The sequence below is a fragment of the Odocoileus virginianus genome, chromosome 23 (genome assembly GCF_023699985.2).
Source record: "Odocoileus virginianus isolate 20LAN1187 ecotype Illinois chromosome 23, Ovbor_1.2, whole genome shotgun sequence".
Lineage (NCBI taxonomy): Eukaryota > Metazoa > Chordata > Mammalia > Artiodactyla > Cervidae > Odocoileus > Odocoileus virginianus.
Window position 1 is genome coordinate 5,079,912 of NC_069696.1, and position 20,084 is coordinate 5,099,995.

Genomic DNA, 20,084 nt, shown 5'->3' on the forward strand with positions numbered 1-20,084 from the left:
CTGTTTGCACTGACTCTCCTTCCCAAGCCCTTGGCTCAGGGTCCATCCTCCGGGAGGGGGTGGAGCTCCGGGCCTGCTGCTGGCCCGGCCGGCGCTCTCACCCCGGCCCTCCCTCCGGCTGCAGGTCCTTGGCGATGAGCCCAGTGCAGAGACCTGAGATGTTCATCATTGGGGCCCAGCCCGTGTGCAGCCAGCTCCCGGGGCTGTCCGCTGGCCAGAGGAAGCTGTGCCAACTCTACCAGGAGCACATGGCCTACATCGGGGAGGGTGCCAGGACGGGCATCAGGGAATGCCAGCATCAGTTCCGGCAGCGCCGGTGGAACTGCAGCACCGTGGATGATGCCTCCGTCTTTGGGAGAGTCCTGCAGATTGGTGAGCGGGGCGGGCCGGGACCCATGGGCAAGGAGGGGGTCTCCAGTGGTGGGTGGTCAGCTGGCCCTCGGTTTCCGGCCCAGCTCCAACAGGCAGCCGGCGGGCAAGGCCTTGAGCTAGGGGTCAGGGTCCGTGTTGAGTTCGAGCGCGTTGAGAAGCCCACCCACCACCAGTGCCCCAGTTTCAGCTCCAGGGCCTCCTCTGGAGCTGTGGGCAGAGAACACAGAATTGCAGCCCTGAGTGTCTATGGAGTGTCTCTCTTCCTTTTGGACTCAGAGAGAGAGACTTTGGGTCAGTTTGGTGATGGCTGTCATTAACCCAACCCAGATCCAGTCCTGGCCTTTTCATTTGAAAGAGAATGTGTGCGAAAGTGGGGGATGGGCAGACTGAAGGAGGAAGATGAGCGCCCACCGGCCCCTCCCCGAAGCCCTCTGCCTCCCCCCTAACCAGGATTCCCAGATCTCCCTCTCCAGCTCCTGGCCCAAGATTCTTTGGCTGCCCTATTGCTTAGATGGAGGTGTGATCTGGGGTCTAATTGTTTTAGGTCCTTTTGAAATGCAGTCCTCCCCTCCCTGGCAAGAAATTGAGAAATCCGGCCCTATTCTACTGGGTCTTATCCCCAGGGCCATAAAAGAAAGGTGTTAGAGCTTCAGGTCCCGGCTCACATTCTCCCAGAACAGCTTCCCTCTAAAAGTGACATTCTGGAGTCCCCCTAGGCTGTGTTTCTGGCAGGCAGTGAGCAGGGCAGCTCAGGCTTCTCTGTGCCTCTGTTGTGGAGCCCCTGTATCTGGCCCATGTGGAGAAAGTGAGGTTGGGAAGCACACTTGGAACCTTGCTTCTCTCCTTTGAATATCAGCTTGAGGTCTGTGAAAGGAATGCTCATGAGTTCCTGTAACCCTCCTACTGTGCAACTTTCCCAAAAGAATGGACCTGGGGGTCAGGCGGGCTTCATTCATAGTTTATCCTTGTTCAGTCACTCTTTCATGTGACTCTTTGCGACCCCATCAATTGTAGTACACCAGGCTTCTCTGTCCTTTACTATCTCCCAGAGTTTGCTCAAACTCATGTCCATTGAGTCAGTGATGCCATCAGCTTCAGCATCAGTCCTTCCGTTGAATATTCAGGGCTGAGTTCCGTTAGGATTGAGTGGTTTGATCTTGCAGTCCAAGGGACTCTTTATCAGTTCTTCTCAAATAGTAATTTCTTCCTGGTGGGTATCTGGGTCAGCCATTCTCCCTGCCCACTGCATCTCAGGTGAGGAAACTAGAATGGCCCAGGTATGTTGCAGGCAAAAATCTCGGCTTTCTCTGCCCACCAAACCTGTATAAAAAATACGGAGACAGAATTTGGAGGAAATAGAAAGGAGGCTTTAATTCTCAGCCGGCAGAGAGGGGAAGACGGTAGGCTCATACCTCAAGAATTATGCCCACCCATCAGTTCATTTCCTCACCAAAGGTATAGAGAGAGACACCTCGTAGTCACTGCCAGGGAACTAGTATTTCTTTGGGACCGAGTGAATGCCTGACATTGGCCAGACAGACTCTGTTCAGTTCATGTAGTTTTGTCACGTGAAGACCAAAAAAGTGAGGCTTTGCTCTAGGGGAGAAGGGGTGTCGGGACCAGAGTCTACGTGGAGTGTGCAGTTTGCGTGGAGAGGGCTTCCCAGGTGGTACTAGTGATAAAGAACCTGCCTGCCAGTGCCCCAGGTAGAAGACATGAGTCTGACCCCTGGGTCGGGAAGATACCTGGAGAAGGAATGGCTACCCACTCCAGTATTCTTGCCTGGAGAAACCCACTGACAGAGGAGCCTGGTGGGCTACAGTCCGTGGGGTCGCAAAGAGCGAAGAGACACAACTGAGCAACTTAGCACACACGCTTTCGCCAGTGGAAGCGGACACCAGTCTCTGTGCCCTGCTCTGTCACAGACGGAACCCTTCTGTTGTCCTTGTCACCGTCCCCTTCTGCACCTTCCCTGCAGGCTGATGCTGCCTGGGAAGGTGGGCCGAGGCTGGCTTCTGACGGATCCTCTCCGGATGTCTGGCGTGGAACCTCCCCTTAGAGCCACTGCAAGCATCCACCACCAGAGGGCAGCAGAGCGCCCCAGAGGGCGCCAGGCCCCTCACCCGGAGGCACCTACTGGTTGGCCGGGCAGCTGTGGGACAGAGGGCATGGTGTTGTCCTGCTGTCTCCTTGTTGGGTGGAGATCCACCATCTCTCAGGAGCTTCATGGCTGGTTTATCAGCCTTTATCCTCTGAATTGTTTCACACATGGGCTTCCTTGGTGTCTCAGATGGTAAAGAATCTGCCTGCAGTGCAGGAGAACCAGGAGAATCCCGTGGACAGAGGAGCCTGGTGGGCTACGGTCCACAGGGGTCAAAAAAAGTCAGACACACCTGAGCAGCTAACCACACACATAGAGCTGTCCCCACACTGCCCATCCACTCCGAGGTCCCCCCTTACCTGCTTGCTGAGAGCCGCACGAGGTCTGTTCCGAGGCTCACTTGAGACTCTCATGCTGCCCCATTAGGACGGAGTCGCCTGCACTCTGGGGCCCAGTGATGCTCCAAAACAAAGGAGGCGGAGTGACCGGGGGAGATGCCAAGCGGATTCACCGGTGGGTGGTTCACCAGCTACATGGTGGGCTGGGACCCTCAGAGCCCTGGTGTCTGCAGTAAACGCCCAGCTGCAGAAAACATTGTTTTTAAAGGCGGTTCTGAGAAGGGTGACTCAGCTCTGCAAAATGTGTTTGCTAAAAAAAAAAAAAAGGAAATCAGGCATATGTAACTTAGAAAAGAGAAAACATAAAAGGCATATTCATTGTTTTCAAATACTGAAGGGCTGTCAGATGGAGGAGGGATTAGCTCCAGCAGAGGGAAGTGGTAGGAAGGCATCTTTCAGCTTGTTCTGGGAAAGAACATTCTGGTGATCAGTGTCGTTTAACACAGACAGACTGCGTGGCCTTGGGAACCCAACCCGATTCTTCAAGTGTTAGTGTTAGATGCTCAGTCATGTCCGAACTCTTTGTGACCCCATGGACTATAGCCTGCTAGGCTCCTCTGTTCAGGGGATTCTCCAGGCAAGAATACTAGAATGGGTTGCTGTTCCGTTTTCCAAGGGATCTTCCTGACCCAGGGATGGAACCCGGGTCTCCTGCATTGCAGGCAGATTCTTTACCATCTCAACCAGGGAAGGCCCTGATTCTCCAAGGCAGGTTGTTTGAAAGCAATGCTCCTGACGGACGGAGTGTAGGTCTGGTCCAGCTTCAGATGGTATCTGTCCCGGGATGCCAGGTAAGGTGTCAAGGCCCGTTTTAAGAAGATTTCTCAGACATGACTCCTTCAAAGTGGGGTCCAGGACCCCTCCCAAAGACCTCTTGGCCATCTTACCATCCTGGGAGCTGTCACAGTCTGACTCCCCAGTCCCATAGATCCTGACTCTGGCCAAAGTTCACAGGGGCTCAAATGTCAGTCCCAAACGCTGGTCCCCGTGTGGCTTCCTGTATCACCTGGCTTTCCTGGTGCTGTTCTACTCCATATCTGACCAGAAGTCAGCCCCTGCTTAAAGGAGCAAAACTGATTTGCCCTGTGTGTTCTGGTGGCAAACTTCGCTGTGTCCTGCCGGACCATCCAGAAGTAAGGCCAGGTGGGAGATTGCACTGGACCTAGCAGTGACTTCAGACTGCCTGCCTCACCACCTGCTAAGACAAGGTTGTGGGATGGCCACCTTTGACCCTGGAGGCTCAGAAGAGGGGGACATGGGGAGCAGAAGAGTCTGCCCGATTAAAACACATTTTTTTTAAAAAAGGGACTTCCTTGGTGATCCAGTGGTTCGGGCTTCACGCTTCCACTGCAGGGGGCATAGGTTTGATCCCTGGTTGGGGAACTAAGATCCTGCATGCAATGCAGTGTAGCCAAAAAGAAGAAATTTTTTTAAAATTTTCAAAAATGTTAATTTTTAAATGTTTAAAATTAAATTTTTTTTAAAATTTTTAAAAAGTAGAAAATTTTATTTAATTTTGAAAAAAAGAAGATTCTGCCCAGTTTCCTAACTGAGATCAGGAGTGAATCTCAGATCCTTGCTAAGAATACCTTCCCTGTCTCCATATCTGAGTCCATACGAGTATGATTTATTATTTCTCATAATGACTTTACTGAACATAATGCACATTCCATACAACGCAGCATTTTAAAGCGTACAGTTCAGTGTATATTCAGCAGGCTGTGCAGCCAGCCAGGATGTTGTCACAGCCCTATGGAGACACCGCGCTCCTGTTCGTGGGCATGCTCCATGTCTTTTCCCTCCTCCCCAAACCCCAGACAACACTCATCTTTCTGTCTGTATGAATTTTTATACTATGGACATTTCATATAAATAGTAGTTGTAGTTAAGTCTAAGTCGTGTCCGACTCTTGCGAACCCTTGGACTGTAGCCTGCCAGGCTCTTCTGTCCATGGGATTCTCCAGGCAAGAATACTGGAGTGGGTTGCCATTTCCTTCTCCGGAGGATCCTCCTGACCCAGGAATCGAACCCGGGTCTCCTGCATTGCAGGCAGATTCTTTTCCGACTGAGCTATGAGCTATTCATATTCTGACTGAGCTATTCATATAAATGGGGCCATATAACATGTGGCCTTTTGTGTCTGTCCAATGCAGGACACAAAATGTGAAGGGCTCATTTCCCGTTAATACCTCAAGGTTCATCCATGCTGTAGCCTGTCTCTAGCACCTCGTTACTTTTTATGGCTGAATACTATTTCACTGCATGTACAATACCGCCTTCCTTTTACCCATTCATCTGTGTTGCTGATGGTCATTATGGGTTGTTTCCACCTTGTTAGATACTATCAATAATGCTGTGATGAATATTCACGTAGAAATTTTTCTGTGCGCACATGTTTTCGTTTATCTTGGTTATATTCTTAGGAGTTGGAGTTGCTGAGTCACATGGTAAGTCTATGTTTAACCTTTTGAGGAGCTGCCAGACTGTTCTCCAAAGCAGCTGCACCATCAAACGTTCTCACCAGCAGCACGTGAGGGTTCCGGTTTTTCTGTGTCCTCATCAACTTGTCACTAGTCGCCTTTTTGATGACAGCCTTCCTCGCGGGTGTGAAGTGATGTCCTGTGATTTTGATTTGCATGTCCCTGGTGGCCGAGGATTATTTTTATAAGCGTTTTTATTGAAGTAGAGCATACATCATACGGCCCTTTAAGTGGCTCGCTATAGCGATGCATTCTTTACAGGAAATGATCTGGACGTTTAGAGAGACTGTGCCGAGGGTCTGTGGAGATGGTGCCCCAGCGCTGTCGGGTGGGAGGCAGTGGGGACCTTGGGAGACAGAGGGAAGCGGCTGGGATGACTCTGGTCGTTGTGATCCTGGCTCATTTCTACTCCTGGTCTTGGGTGCTGTTGAGCTAGGGGATGCAGCTGTAGACAGGTGTGTGAGTTTAGCTTGGTGGTGCAGCGATAGACAGATGTGTGAGTTTACCTAGGTGATGCAGCCATAGACAGATGTGTGAGTTTAACTAGGTGATGCAGCCACAGACAGACAGATGTGTGACTCGTGGAGGGTGGGAAGCAGGTCTGTGAGGGAGAGATGAATGCCAGGTTGGAGTCACACTGCAGGTCCCATGATCCCTACCCAGTCTCCTTCCAGCTGGTCCACAAACGTGTTATTCCCACTCTCGGTCCATTCAGGCCAGCCTAAATAGGAAGGTGACGGTGGGTAAACTTCTCCAGATGGGATGAGGTGCTGGCTGGGGCTGAAGGGAAACTTAGGTTCTTGGTCCAGTTGCTTTCTAACCCTGGAGCCTCAGCAGTGGGAGATGCCCTGCTCCTGGTGTGGGCCAGGGCAGCAGCGGGGGAGCCTCACCTTCCCCTTGTCTGTCTGCCTCTGTCTGCAGGGAGCCGGGAGACGGCCTTCACCTATGCCGTGAGCGCGGCCGGGGTGGTGAATGCCATCAGCCGCGCCTGCCGTGAGGGCGAGCTGTCCACCTGCGGCTGCAGCCGGGCTGCGCGGCCCAAGGACCTGCCCCGGGACTGGCTGTGGGGCGGCTGTGGCGACAACGTGGACTACGGCTACCGCTTCGCCAAGGAGTTCGTGGACGCCCGTGAGCGGGAGAAGAACTTCGCCAAGGGCTCAGAGGAGCAGGGCCGCGTGCTCATGAACCTACAGAATAACGAGGCGGGCCGGAGGGTAAGCGATCCCCGCCCCACGCGTACCTGGACGGTGGGCTCTGCCCGCCCCGTGCACCTCAGCGGCTTGCTGGCCACCGGGACATAGGCAGTGATCATGTAATCCCCCTCCCCACACGTACCCAAACTGTAGACTCCCCCACCCCCATACACACCCAGACGGAGGACCCTACCTGCCCCCCACACACCTACAACATTGGCTGTTCCTGGGCTGTGCTGCCTGCTGCCGGCTGGTCCAGGAAGAGATGAGTCTGACCACAGAGATTCTTACCTGTGTGTGTGCTTTCACCTGAGTGGAAGTGCAGAAGGTGGCCTTTGAAGGCCCAGGCTCATCAATCTCATATAAGATGTAAGGGCTTCCGAGCCTCAATTTCAGTGGGAAGTAATACATAGGTTTCGGGGAGCTGGCTTTATCGTATGTGCGAGTGCCCCGGGGTGCTAGTCTTCCTGAATGGCTGCTGGAGAGCTCTGTGCCCATCTGTACCTGCTCAGGGGGCCCCCAGGTTCCAAGCACACGGCCTCCTCCTCTTTGCCGGGCAGGGTCTGCTCTGCCAGGGGCTGGAGGGCTTGCTCAGCTGGAAGCTTTGTCTTTTGGTGGTCAGGTGTCCACTGTGCATCCAGGTCCCCCTGGAGAGAAGTGTGAGGCCCCTGTACTGGGTGGCGGGAGATCCTTCTGGTCCCCGACCTCTCAGGAAAGCACACAGACCTCTCTCTGGGAGAGCTGTCCACACCCAGGTCCATGTCAAGCCCAGGCAAGGTACTTCACGAGACCAAAGATGAGCCAGTGAAAAAAAACAGGAACAGCAGTTTCTGAAGGAGAAATAAATTCAGAAATTTAATGTTGGTTCATTGGTGATTCAGTAATAGGATATGGATATACTTCTTAAAAAATGTTTCTGTATTAAATTTTTTTTAAAAAAGTTAACTCATGTTTCACAGGAGCACATGTCAAACAGAGGAACTGGAATCGCCTCTCATATGACTTGGGGTCCCTGGTGTTGGTACGATGCAGTACCCGTGTGTACACTTAGCATGGTCACTATCTGACATTAGGTCAGGATTAGACTTGGTCATTGCCCAGCATCATCTCTGCAGAGTCCATGTTCAGTGGCTAGTGTTGTTTAGCCAGGTGTGGGTGTCCATCTGTGGTGAGTCCGGAGTCCAGGCCATGGCTGTGATCTGTGAAGCTGGGCTTAGAGACCAGTGCTGATCTGCTCCACCCGTCATTGGTGAAGCTTCTTCCATCTCTTCCACCTCCTCTCTGCCAGTCTTTGGGCATCTAACCTGGTTGATAAAAAGAAACAAACAAACAAAAATGTTCAGTCTTCACTTTGTCTCCTAAATTCCCAAATTCTACCCATTTTTCAAGATCCCAGTAAATACCATCTGCAAGTGTTGTGTTAGTTGCTCAGTCATATCTGATTCTTTGCGACCCCGTGGGCCATAGCCCACCGGGCTCCTCTGTCCATGGGATTGATTCTCCAGGCAAGAATACTGGAGTGGGTTGCTAATCCCTTCTCTAGGGGATCTTCCTGACCCAGGGATCGAACCCTGGTCTCCTGCATTGCAAATAGATTCTTTACTGTCTGAGGCACCACTGAAGCCCAGATGCCTCCCACCATCTTTGCATCCCCTGTGGTCCGTGGTATTTGTGTCTGGAGGGCGGTCGAGCCTTTCAGATGTGCTTCCTGTTCCTTGCCTTCTCAGCTGCAGCTCCCGAGGACCGGGGGCCCTGGGCCCTCTGCTGTGCTCTTTAGTGGGTGGGCGCATGTGACAGCGCAGAGGAAACTCCCCTGGGCCTCCTAGCAAGAGGTCACAGGAAGGAAGGTTTTCCTTCTGTGACTCTGTTGCAGAGGCAGAGGGGACCAGGCGTCTATCCTCATCCGGCCTTGTCAGTCGCATCTTGACCCCACTTCTGCTGGCTCCTCATTTCATCACCCTTAATTGTTTGTTTGCTTTTTCCAGCCCTTATCTCTGCTTTGCCCTCCATCTGCGCTTCCCACACCCTCCCCGGCTTCCTCCGTCTGCTCCCCGTCTTTGGGCCCCCGTCCTGTAGGCTCCATACCTCTTCACAGCCCTTTATCTCTCCCTGGCCTCCATCTGCTCCAGGTGGGGACCTTCTGTCTCTCCTGCGTTCTCATCCCACCTCCAAGGAGCAGGCCTCCTCCATCAATCACCTCCCACTTCCTCACACCTACACAGAACCTTCCTCGGGAAGGACTGAGCACTGGCAGGGATGGGAAAGTCCCCGGACTGCTATTTTACAACTGGATTTTATTTTTCAAGTAGGTTATCTAAGCTCTGACATCTTGATGCAGAGTAAACCTCGGGGACACTTAGCGAGAAATTTCTCTTGCCTTTGAGAGCCGCCAGTGACCCCATTTTACATACTCAAGGCCAGAGCAGTGGGTTGATACTGCCTTGTCACTGCAGGGCCTCTGAGCATTTTCTAGATGAAAACTGCCGTATCCTCGTGACGTCCTGCCAGTGACCGAGCTCGGCCACACTGTTACATGTGGAAGAGGGGGAGGGGGCTCTTCTGGGGGCAAGATAGAGAGAGAAGAAAAACTTTCACACATGCTATTGCTTTTTCAGTTACCAGCAAGGCCAAAATCCCCTCCTCCTTCTCTTGCAAGAGGCGCATCTATATATGAGCAATGGTGAAATATCTAAAATACAGGCATTACTGTCTCTGTGATGTCTTTCTTTTTACAGGAATGAGAATGAACGTTGAATAGCGAGGTTCAGTGGTACTCTCCCTTCCGGATTTGTTTTACTGAAATTCCTGTCCCTTCCCCAGAGCCTCCCCGACTCTCTTTCCCCAAATCCCCGAGTGTTTGCTCCCCTCGGAGATAGATGCTATCCGGCCTCCTCCCCCAGTCACTTAGGGTAGGTACACAGCTTTAGGCTCTTAATGTTTCCTCCTTCTCCTAACAGTGCTGGGTGCTGGAAGTCCCTCTCCAAACCGAGGACCATTTCCAGGGAATGTCAGGCTCCAGCTCAGACCCCGGGGGATCAGAGCCAGAGGGTGACTGCAGGTGCTGTCTTTGAAGTGCGTGTAGGAATGGGGGGGTCACTTCTGCCTTCAAGCCGCCAGCCAAGTGCTCAGGGAGGGGCCTGCTCACCTTCTCCATCCTAAACCCTTTTTAAGCCCCAAGCTTGGGGTGTACTCCCTCCTGGGTGGTCCTCAGTGTCTCCACCCTAAGACAGTGGGGGTAGTCCCACACCAGAAAAGAGTCGGGAGGAGTCCTGGCAGTCGTAATACGAGCTGATGGTGTGGAAGCTCTTGCTTGCACCTGCAGTGGTCCCTGCCGAATAAAGACACAATCTGGGGACCCTTGAAAAGAAAGCCGAGAGGAGCCCTTGACAAATGAGTCCTGCCTGTGTCGGTGACAATAGCCGTGGCAGAAGAAAATGTTGGGCGGCGGACCTGCATCTTTATCCCACCATCTGCACTTCTGGGACGGCTGCCAGGGCCGCTGGACACAATGCGTCCGTATGCTTTCGCTGAAAAGCACTTTGTGAGCAGCTCTCTGGTCCGCTCCTGCTTTTCCATTTGGGTCTGGGGTAGCCCACGTTCAGTCCCCTCCCACTGCTGTGGTTCAGTGACTTCTGGGTGGGTTTGTTTTCCCAGCATCGCCCTCCCCCGATCCGTTGTCCTGTGGCAGAGGGCCTGCCCCACCTCCCCTCATCGCAGCCACTCCCAGGGGGCGTCTTGTCACAAGTGTGCTGCGGTTTATGGGGAGGCGCCCGACGGCTCTGCAGAGCTAATGACCCACTTAACCCAGAAAAGGGGAACGTTTAATTCCTGGGGGACTTGGCAGGATCGGGGAGAGCTTGTGGCCAGACAGGGTTTCTGTTGTAGGCTCCTGGTACAGCTGATTCTTTTTTTCTGTCTTGGACTCTGTATTACGTAGAAGCTGGACTCATTTTGTTGGTTTTTATTTGTTTGAGACATTGATCAAGATAGAAATAACCTTTTTTCTTCCCCTGCTGGTAACAATGACACATTTCAAGTAATAACAACTGGATAACACAGAAAGGAGCTTCCCTGGTGGCACCACCTGCCAGTGTAGGAGACACGGGTTCGATCCCTGGGTTGGGGAGATCCCTTGGAGGAGAAAATGGCAGCCCGCTCCAGTATTCTTGCCTGGGAAACCCCATGGACAGAGGAGCCTGGCGGGCTGCAGTCCATGGGGTCAGACATGGGGTCAGTGACCAAACAACAACAAAGTAGAAAGGGTGAGTGCTGTTCTGGAAGCGCATCAGACGTGGGCATCACCTCCCCGCGCTTTTCTATGTGCTGCTCCTTTCCCGTCCTTTCAGTTTGGAGAGACCTTTGGAAGCGGCTGGAGAACCTGCGCCTCTGCACACACCCACCCCGCCAGCCCCCACCTGGACTCGGCCTGCGGTGACCCCAGCCAGCCTCTGGGGCATCTCTTGTCGGTACGTTCTTCTCATCCTTTCCTCTCTCCCCTCCTCAGGCTGTGTACAAGACGGCAGACGTGGCCTGCAAATGCCACGGCGTCTCGGGGTCCTGCAGCCTCAAGACCTGCTGGCTGCAGCTGGCAGAGTTCCGCAAGGTGGGGGACCAGCTGAAGGAGAAGTATGACAGTGCGGCCGCCATGCGTATCACCCGCCGCGGCAAGCTGGAGCTGGTCAACAGCCGCTTCAAGCCGCCCACCCCCGAGGACCTGGTGTACGTGGACCCCAGCCCGGACTACTGCCTGCGGGACGAGAGCACAGGCTCGCTGGGCACGCGGGGCCGCCTGTGCAACAAGACGTCCGAGGGCCTGGACGGCTGCGCGCTCATGTGCTGCGGCCGCGGCTACGACCAGTTCAAGAGCGTGCGGACCGAGCGCTGCCACTGCAAGTTCCACTGGTGCTGCTTTGTCCGCTGCAAGAAGTGCACGCAGGTCGTGGACCAGTTCGTCTGCAAGTAGCTGGGGCCGCCGCCTGCTCCTCCGAGCCGGGCCCGGAAGTCTATGGATATAGATCTATATAAATATATTTTATATTTGTATAAAGGAAAGGCTGGATGGTAAATAATTGAAAGAAGACAACAGAAAAGAGAAGCTTATTTAAGAGACGCTGGAGATCTTTGAGGATTGGGGGCTCTCTGCTTCCAGTGAGTGGGACACGGGCTTTGTCTCCTGCCCTGGCTGGGCCTCTCTAGAGGTGGGGACTTGGGAATGTCCACGGCCTACCCGACGAGGCCTTGAGGACAGAGAGAGTGCTTGGAGGGAGAAGTGGATGGCATCTGGATTCCTTGTTGGGTGGGTGATGGCCCTGTGACCCTGGTTGCCAAGCCAGGCGGCCCCTTGGATGGTGATGGGAACTCAACTTCACCCCTGGCATCTTCTGGGTCTCCAGCAGAATACCGACCGCTTCCATGAGAGGCCCAGCGCCTTCTCACGTATTCGTCTGTGTGTGCTTGCAGAATCCACAGTTTCAGGAAAGAGGACAGGCCCCTTTGTCACCTCTGATGGTGGGCCAGCTCCTCCCCTGACTCCGGGGCCCACCTTTCCAGCGAGAGATTTTCTCACTCCAGGCTTCGCAGGCTCCCACAGCATCTGTGCCCAAGCTGCAGAAAGCCAGGTGGTGCCCAGTCAGGTGGTCGCACTGGGCTCCCACACTACCGGGAGCAGACGCTCTGATATTTCCATTGGCCCTCCTTGTCCAGGGAGGCCTGGGGCAGCCCGGGGCCAGCTCCTGGCATGGGCTCGGCTCTGCCCCGGATATAGTTCCCTCCAACATTAAACACCCTCCACTGAAGCTTCTATCTCTTTCCTTATTTGGACACGTGGCTCCTTTTTAGTTTTGATCCGGTCCTCGGAAACCTGCTGCACAGTACACACACACACAAGAGGGTGAGGGGATGGGGATCATTCAGAGCCCTGGTCTGGGTGAGAGGGAGGGGGGAATGTCATGAGAATTAATAAGGTGACGCATGTATGCCTGCCCCCCAAAGGCAACTCAGGGATCAACCATGGCTGTTAACTCTGCTGTTCTGAACAGAACTCAGAGATTGGAGGTTAAACCTCACGTTTGGCCCCTCTTCCCCATTTTACCTCCCATCCGTCCTCCTGGGCTCTTAGATTTGCACGGGCGATGGGGGATGCTCTCTGCTGGCTTCTCTGTGTCACCATGTCCGGTCCAGGGGCCATAACTCCAGCTTTGGAGTATCTGCTTGTTGTTTTTGTTCAGTCGCTCAGTCATGTCCAACTCTCTGCAACCCACAAAAACTGCGGCATGTCAGGCTTCCCTGTCCTTCACTGTCTCCATGAGTTTGATCAAACTCATGTCAGTTGAGTTGATGACGCCATCCTCTGTCGCCCCCTTCTCCTGCCCTCAGTCTTTCCCAGCATCAAGGTCTTTTCCAGTAAGTCAGCTCTTTGCCTCAGGTGGCCACAGTATTGGAGCTTCAGCTTCAATATTAGTCCTTCCAATGAATAGTCAGGGTTGATTTTCTTTAGGATTGATTGGTTTGATCTCCTTGCAGTCCAAGGGACTCTCAAGAGTCTTCTCCAGCACCACAGTTCAAAAGCATCACATTTTTGGCACTCAGCCTTCTTTATGGTCCAACTCTCACATCCATACAGACTACTGGAAAGTCCATAGCTTTCATCCATATATGACTACTGGAAAAGCCATAGCTTTGACTATACACCTTTGTCGGCAAAGTAATGTCTCTGTTTTTTAATACGTTGCCTAGACTTGTCATAGCTTTTCTTCTAAGGAGCAAGTATCTGGGACTGGGGAGGATAAGGCAGAGCTCAGGGACTCTAGAAAGGGAGGGTTTCTGGGAAAGATGTTGAACCACCAGCCACTCAAGACACCGGTTTCATGTTAGAAATGTTTGTTTCTAGGGAAGGGATGAGGTTGCAGAATTAACTTGGTCATAAAGAGCAAATGACACTGCAGGTTCTGCCTAAGGGCATATGTGGTCCTGTCTCCTGCTGTGTCTTCAGTACCTAGAGAAGAACCTCCCTTCTCGACACCGAGGAACATCCGGCTGTGTTACCCGTCACAGCTCCTCACACAGTCACTCAGATTCCTTTGGCAGACATTTTAAGAGGAATGGTCCATGAGAGAAAATGTTTAAACCAACCGGCCTACAAAAGATTAAAACCATGTCCTTGGCTTCAGTCTGTGTGGTTTGTTCTCTCAAAGCTGCAAGTGACAGAGACTAATGTTAGCCAGCTTAAAAAGAGGAAGGCAACATCGGGGTTCAGAGGGATCTCGCCTGCTCCAGACGCTCAGGACCTACCGGACTGGGCTTCCCTTCGTCTGTGTCCGGCCCCTCGTGGTGGGGACCCACAGGGTCCGAACTGACAGCCACTGGAAGTCACTCTGACTCCCTCCCTGGTCCTTGAGAAGCTCCTGGGAGGACCCCTGGCCCGTGCGGGCCGGTGCCTTCCTCTTCCCCAGGACCTCACAGCGGGGGGTTCAGAGTTCACGGAGGTGAGAGGGGCTTCTTTGCTGGTGTTTGGATGGGAGGACACACACTCCAGCTCATTGTCCCATGCGCACCCCTGGCTGTTTACTCTGGACTTGCTCGAGCAAAGTGTAATTGTGTAATTGTGGGGCCGGTGCTGAGACTTTCCTCGAAGGAGTGAAAACCTGAACCCTGGCTAAGTGTGAGGGGGGCTCCTGCTCCCTCAAAACCTTCAGGGGTGGGTGAGGTGAAGCCATTCTCTGTCTCACAGGGTTGAGGGGGTAAAACTGCTAAGAGGTGTCCCCAGACTGGACACTGTCTAGGTGTCCCCAGACATTGACAAACCTGCTGCCATTCCATTCCAGAATGTAGTACTGTTTTACTCTGAGCTCGATTTGAAGGGTCAGGAGTTCCTGCTAATGATTTAAATATACTTCCCTTTGGGACATCCCTGGCAGTCCAATGATTAGGGATGGGTTCGTCCACTGCAGGGGGTTTGGGTTCTATCCCTGGTTGGGGATCAGGTCCTGCATGCTGCATGGCCAAAACCAAATTGTAAAGATACATCCCTTTGAGAAAGAAGAAAAAGATTTTTTAAAACAATTAAACAAAGCAACAAAAACAACAACAAAATAAAGATATTGCCCTTTGAGGTAACGACTACAGAGCCAGCTGCTTCCTTTGCAGCCCCCTGGCCAGCAGGGCCAGAGTCCTCACCAAGAAGAAATGTCCAGGAGGGACGAGGGTGGCCAGATGTTCCTGTAAATCTCCCAGGACCCTTGGGGGCAGAGATGGCAAACGTGGAGACTTCACAAGTGCCCTGCGGCCGCCTGCTTGTGTCCTGATTGGAGAGCACGCATGGTCCTGCTTTCCCGTCTTGGGTTGTGGACGAGAAGAGCGTTTGTGGACGAGGACATGAGTCCACTCGCACATGTAAGGGGCTGTGTTCCTTCCTCTGTGGGGACCTGACCTCCATCTCCCTGAGCCACGGCCAGGTCCCCAGCGCCTGGCTGCCCTCCCATCTGGCCACACGGTGTCGCTGTTTCACCAGCTCCAGCCCAGTGTCTGCCGCTCACACTTCAGTTCAAAAGCTGGACATGGGGTCCTTGTGCCAGAAAACAGACTCCCGGCAGAAGCACAGCTGAGTTTTAGATGTTTCATTTGAACACATTTGGAAAGAATTAGGTCAGTGTAATTTTACTAATTTTTTTTTCCACACTGTGAGACCTCTAGCAGGCCGATGCCCTTCACACATTAAACCCAGCTCTTCTGCAAACAGCTGTCTGTTCCTGGGTTGGGAAGATCCCCTGGAGGAGGACATGGCAACCCACTCCAGATTATTGCCTGGAGAATCCCATGGACAGAGGAGCCTGGCGGAGTACAGTCCACAGGGTCACAAAAAGTCAAACATGACTGAGTGACTGAACCCTCGGCACACAATTCCCCAACCAGGGATCAAGCCCAGGCCCTCGGCAGTGAGAGCTCAGAGTCCCAACCACTGGACCGCCAGGGAACTCCCACATTTTACTAATTTGTTAAAAATTGAGCATGGACGGAAGATGAGGGGGGTGCCCGGCCCGGCTGGGATGGGCCACCGAGACATGGGTGAGGACAGTGGTGCTCGGGCTCGGAAGTGGCTTGGGTCAGCCTCTGAGCCGGCAGCCAGATGGTCATCATCCCAGAGGTGGGGAGTCACTGTAGTTTCCACAGAGGACTGACTGTACCAGCTGCTTTGCATACATCATCTAGAATTCCCTCGGTACCTCTGCGAGTTTGGTGTTATTATCCACAAGTTCCAGATGGGAGGAAAGACTCGGAGAAGCCAAGCAACGCCCTCTGACTCACACAGCTACTAGCTGGTGCTGACAAGGGGCCCTTCTGTCTCCTTGGTGGGTTTCTGAATGATGTCAGGATGTGAAGTAAGAGGGGCCCGTTTCCTTCTGAGCCTCAGATGTGGCCACTGATCTGCCACTCTGGCCGAGTGAATTTAGGATGAGGAGGGCAAGCAGGGAAATTTCCTCTGATGGAGGCACAAGGCTGTCCTCCATCTAAGGTAAGAGGACCAGCTGTGCAGGACTGCGGGTTCAGAGAATCTGCCTTGCACACAAGGCAGACAGCTGTTTGCAGAAGAGCTGGGTTTAATGTGTGAAGGGCATCGGCCTGCTAGAAGTCAGTGTCTAGGCCCTCAAAACTGACTCTGCGTGAGCAGACAGTGGGCCTTCCTGATAGCATCTCCCCAGGTGGCACTAGTGGTAAAGAACCCACCTGCCAATGCAGGAGACATAAGAGACACAGGTTTGATCCCCAGGTCAGGAATATACCCTGGAGAAGGAAATGGCAACCCACTCCAGTATTCTTGCCTGGGAAATCCCCTGGGCAGAGGAATCTGGTGGACTACAGTCCATGGGGTTGCAAAAAGTCAGGCACAGCCGAGCTCATACACACACATACACACAAGAAATTAAAATCAGTACAGTCTGTCCCCAAAGCCGCCTCCTTCGTAAGATGTGTGAATGTATAATAACTTCCTAGACTTGTTTCTAATCTCTGCTGTGGTCAGTTGGACTACTTTGGATGACCAGATAAGGAGTGCATTTCTTGGAGGCAGACCTGAGCCTTGAGCTTGGCTTCATCATTGGCCTATCTAGCTTTGGAGGAACGCAGAGGACACAGTGTGCACCAAAGGGGCGCTCAGATGGTCCCAGGCCAGGGGACAGCAGCCCGAGAGGAGACTCTGCTGATGCCAGTGCCCACACAGGTCTCGGCAAGGCAGAGCTGGCCACTGCCTGCCCTCCGCCCACCCTGGCCAGGGACCAGTCAGCAAAGGCCAGCAGCCAGCACATGGACTTCGAGTTCTACGGAGAGTCCCTGCGGCCCCCTCTGCTTCTGCCTCCATCAGTCCTGAGTCTGGCCACAAATTGAGGGCTCTCCCAGATAAAAATTCTGTTAAGCTACAAGTCAGCGTGACCCTGTAAGACAGGGACTTGCTCCTTAACCCCAGAGTCAGACCCCAGCATTTCTGTCTCTGCTTTCAGCGTGTGCGGGCGCTCTGGATGCAGCACCAGGCTTCCAGGCTTTGGTTTGCTATCCAGTGCTTCCTGCCACTCGGGGGCTTTGTGAAGCTCAGCTGCCACAGAAGACAGGCAAGAGCTTTGAACAGTGTGCCCACTCCCACTCTTAGATGTTATTTCAGGTCTGCTATGGACTGACCCAGTGACCCCTGGCTTGTTTTCTGAGCCCCTTACTGTGTATTCCCAACAAAGTGGTAAAAACAAACAACAACCAAAAAAAAAAAAAAAACCACTCTCTTGGCCAAATAGACTTTTTTTTTTTAGTAACAAAAAGAACCAAAGTGGAAATAAAGGATATCTTTCTAAGCAGAAAGAGGCTATCTGTCACCAGGATAGGTATCTGAGAGTTATAGATTTCACTCCCCAGAGAAGTTTAAGGAAATAAGGGGCATTGAGATGTTTGGGGAACTTTAGTAGCGTCTGGAGACAGGTCGTAAACCAGATACTCCCTGGAGACTCGTTTCAGCTACAGGACTGTGAGGCCTGCTTCCCTCACGGGAACTAACCACACACATCAGCAAGGGCTCAGGTTTGGTGCAGAGGATGGGCTAAATGATCTCAGGCAGTTTACAGGGATCATAATACGTGTTAGTTGCTCAGTCATGGCTGACTCTTCGCGACCCCATGGACTGTGTCCCTTCAGACTTCTCTGTCCATGGGATTCTCCAGGCAAGAATAGTGGAGTGGGTTACCATTCCCTTCTCCAGGGGATCTTCCGGACCCAGGGATCATACCTGGGTCTCCCACATTGCAGGTAGATTCTTTACCATCTGAGACACCATAATATATTTCCTTCAGATCAGATATAGGCTGTGAAAGCTTTTTGTAAAACATTGTCTTATTTTTTTTTAATTTTATGATTTTTTAAAATACATGTGTAGGAAGTTCACTGCGGCCTAGTTTGTTTTTTTCTTTATACATTTGGGCTTCACAGTGTGGCATGTGGGATCTTAATTCCCGGATCAGGGATCAAACCCACGCCTGCTGCGGTTGAAGTGCAAAGTCTTAACCACTGGACTCCCAGGGAAGTCCCATAAGGTCTTTTTAAAGACTGAGATATTGGTACATTGAACTTGTATCAAGGCAAGATCAAAGGAAACATAGTTTTAAAAAGCACACAATTATGACACATAAGATCTTTGGAATCATCTCTCAAAGTCGGGGCTTCCCAGGTGACTGAGTGGTAAAGAACCTACCTGCCAATGCAGGAGATTAGGGTTCGATCCCTGGGTCAGAAAGATCCCCAGGAGGAGGAAATGGCAACCCACTCCAGTATGCTTGCCTGGAGAAGCCCATGGACAGAGGAGCCTGGTGGGCCACAGTCCAGGGTTTGAAAAGAGTCAGACATGATGAACATGCATGCACGTACTTGATCAGAGCCAATTGCAAATGCAAGGAATCTAACCTGGATTCGTTTGGCCTTTCATACACTGAGGAATTCACTGTTCTTCTCTAGGTTGACTTTGGTCTTTCTTGAGAAGGGTTCGGCTGTGTTCCTCCAAAAGAAGGCATTTAAAAAATATATTAAAAAAATTTTTTTTGGCTGCAGTGTGTGGCAAGTGGGACCCTAGTTCCTCCTCCAGGGATCAAACCTGAATCCTCTGCATTGGAAGGTGAAATCTTAACCACTGGACCTCAGGAAAATTGGGAAACCACTTTTTAAGTCTCTTTTCTGCTGTTTCTAGACCTTGGGGAACTTCAAAAGGGAAAAGACACCTTGCACAGAAGCGGCAGGGAAGCAGGCCCAACCCTGGGCCTCTGGAAGATGTGGCCAAGGAGCTAGGCCCTTACTACACCCTCCACGGGGTCTGGCCACCCACCTGGAGCCCCGTCTCCTCGCTGCCTGCACCCCAGGCCACGCAGCCACTTGGAGGGCCCAGACCTGGGACTGCTCCGCAGTCACAGAGGATACAAGTTGAGAAGCAGGTCTTTACTCAGGGTGGGGGTTCTGCTACCATCATCCCTGACCTTGATTTCGGTGAGGCAGGCAGTTGTCTAGAGCTGCCCTGAGCAGCCAAGCTCACACATTCCATTGTTTATCTGGGGAAATGCCTTATAACTCTAAACAATTGACTTACCAACTCCCTCGAGAACAATGCCCATTCATCAGACGGGGACATTCTGTTCCCTGGGAGAGGCAGTGGGCGGGGTGTCACCCTGCAAGTCAGCAGACACCGTGCAAGCGTCCCAGCGCTTGCTCAGAACAGGAGCACGCAGGGCGGGCTGGTCCGAACCTGCCCTGGCCCCGACACATCCTGCCCGCATGCACCTGCTCTTCTTTCTGAGCTGAAGAATACTGGGTGCCTGTGTCCTCTGCTGAGGTCACATCCACGCCTTCAGATACCATCTAGGACAGAAACATTGAGAACAAACTTCACACCCGGCGCCGGGTAGGGATCTCTTACTGTGTCTGCTCATCTCTGAACAGAACAGGGGACGTGAAATTGTTTAGAAATCAGAACAAGGAGGTTTTCGTTTGGGGGTTTTGTTTTGTCTTGGTTTTGCATTGCCTGTAGAGAAGTGCTTTATTTATTTTTTCTTTCAGTTTTATTTATTTTTTATTTGAAATGTAATTGACGCACTGAGTTTTAGGGGAACAGCACCTGACTTACACATATTCTGAGATGATGACCATGATGAGTTTAGTGCAAATCCATCACCTCAAGATTCTGTGGGGGTCCAGTGGTTAGAATGTCACAATCCACTGCTGGTGCTCAGGTTTGATCCCTGGTCGGGGAACAGAGATCCCACAAGCTGAGCAGTGCAGCCAAAAAAAAAAAAAAAGAATCCATCACCTCCGAGAGACTTTAAAAAGAAAATCCTTTCTCCTTGTGAAGAGGACATTTAGGACCTACCTTCTCAGCAGTCTCTAGACATTCCATACAACAGTGTTTACCACAGTCTGAAGGCTGGACATGACCTCTTGGGACTAGTAGAATTCTAAGCAGAGGTAGAAAGAGTTTCGTGGGGCTGAAAGCTTATGCAGTCAGAGCGGCAGGTGGCAGGGGAGG

At 52.4% G+C, this 20,084-nt stretch overlaps 1 protein-coding gene and 1 long non-coding RNA gene across 2 annotated transcripts in view; one reads left to right on the forward strand and one right to left on the reverse strand.

Annotated features, from left to right (window-relative positions):
- The window catches only part of WNT5B (Wnt family member 5B), a 79,400-nt gene extending 65,688 nt beyond the window's left edge, over nt 1–13,712 (forward strand). The window contains exons 3-5 of the mRNA XM_070453254.1: nt 125–372; nt 6,273–6,565; nt 11,049–13,712. Coding sequence (XP_070309355.1) covers nt 125–372; nt 6,273–6,565; nt 11,049–11,507 — 1,000 coding nt within the window. The 3' untranslated portion in view covers nt 11,508–13,712. The remainder of the gene's footprint in view (nt 1–124; nt 373–6,272; nt 6,566–11,048) is intronic.
- LOC139030553 (uncharacterized) lies at nt 701–3,108 on the reverse strand. The gene is made up of 2 exons (XR_011482899.1): nt 2,833–3,108; nt 701–1,692 (listed from the first exon to the last, which is right to left on the reverse strand). It is a non-coding gene; the product is annotated as an uncharacterized lncRNA (long non-coding RNA).
- Nucleotides 13,713–20,084: the final 6,372 nt, after the last annotated feature.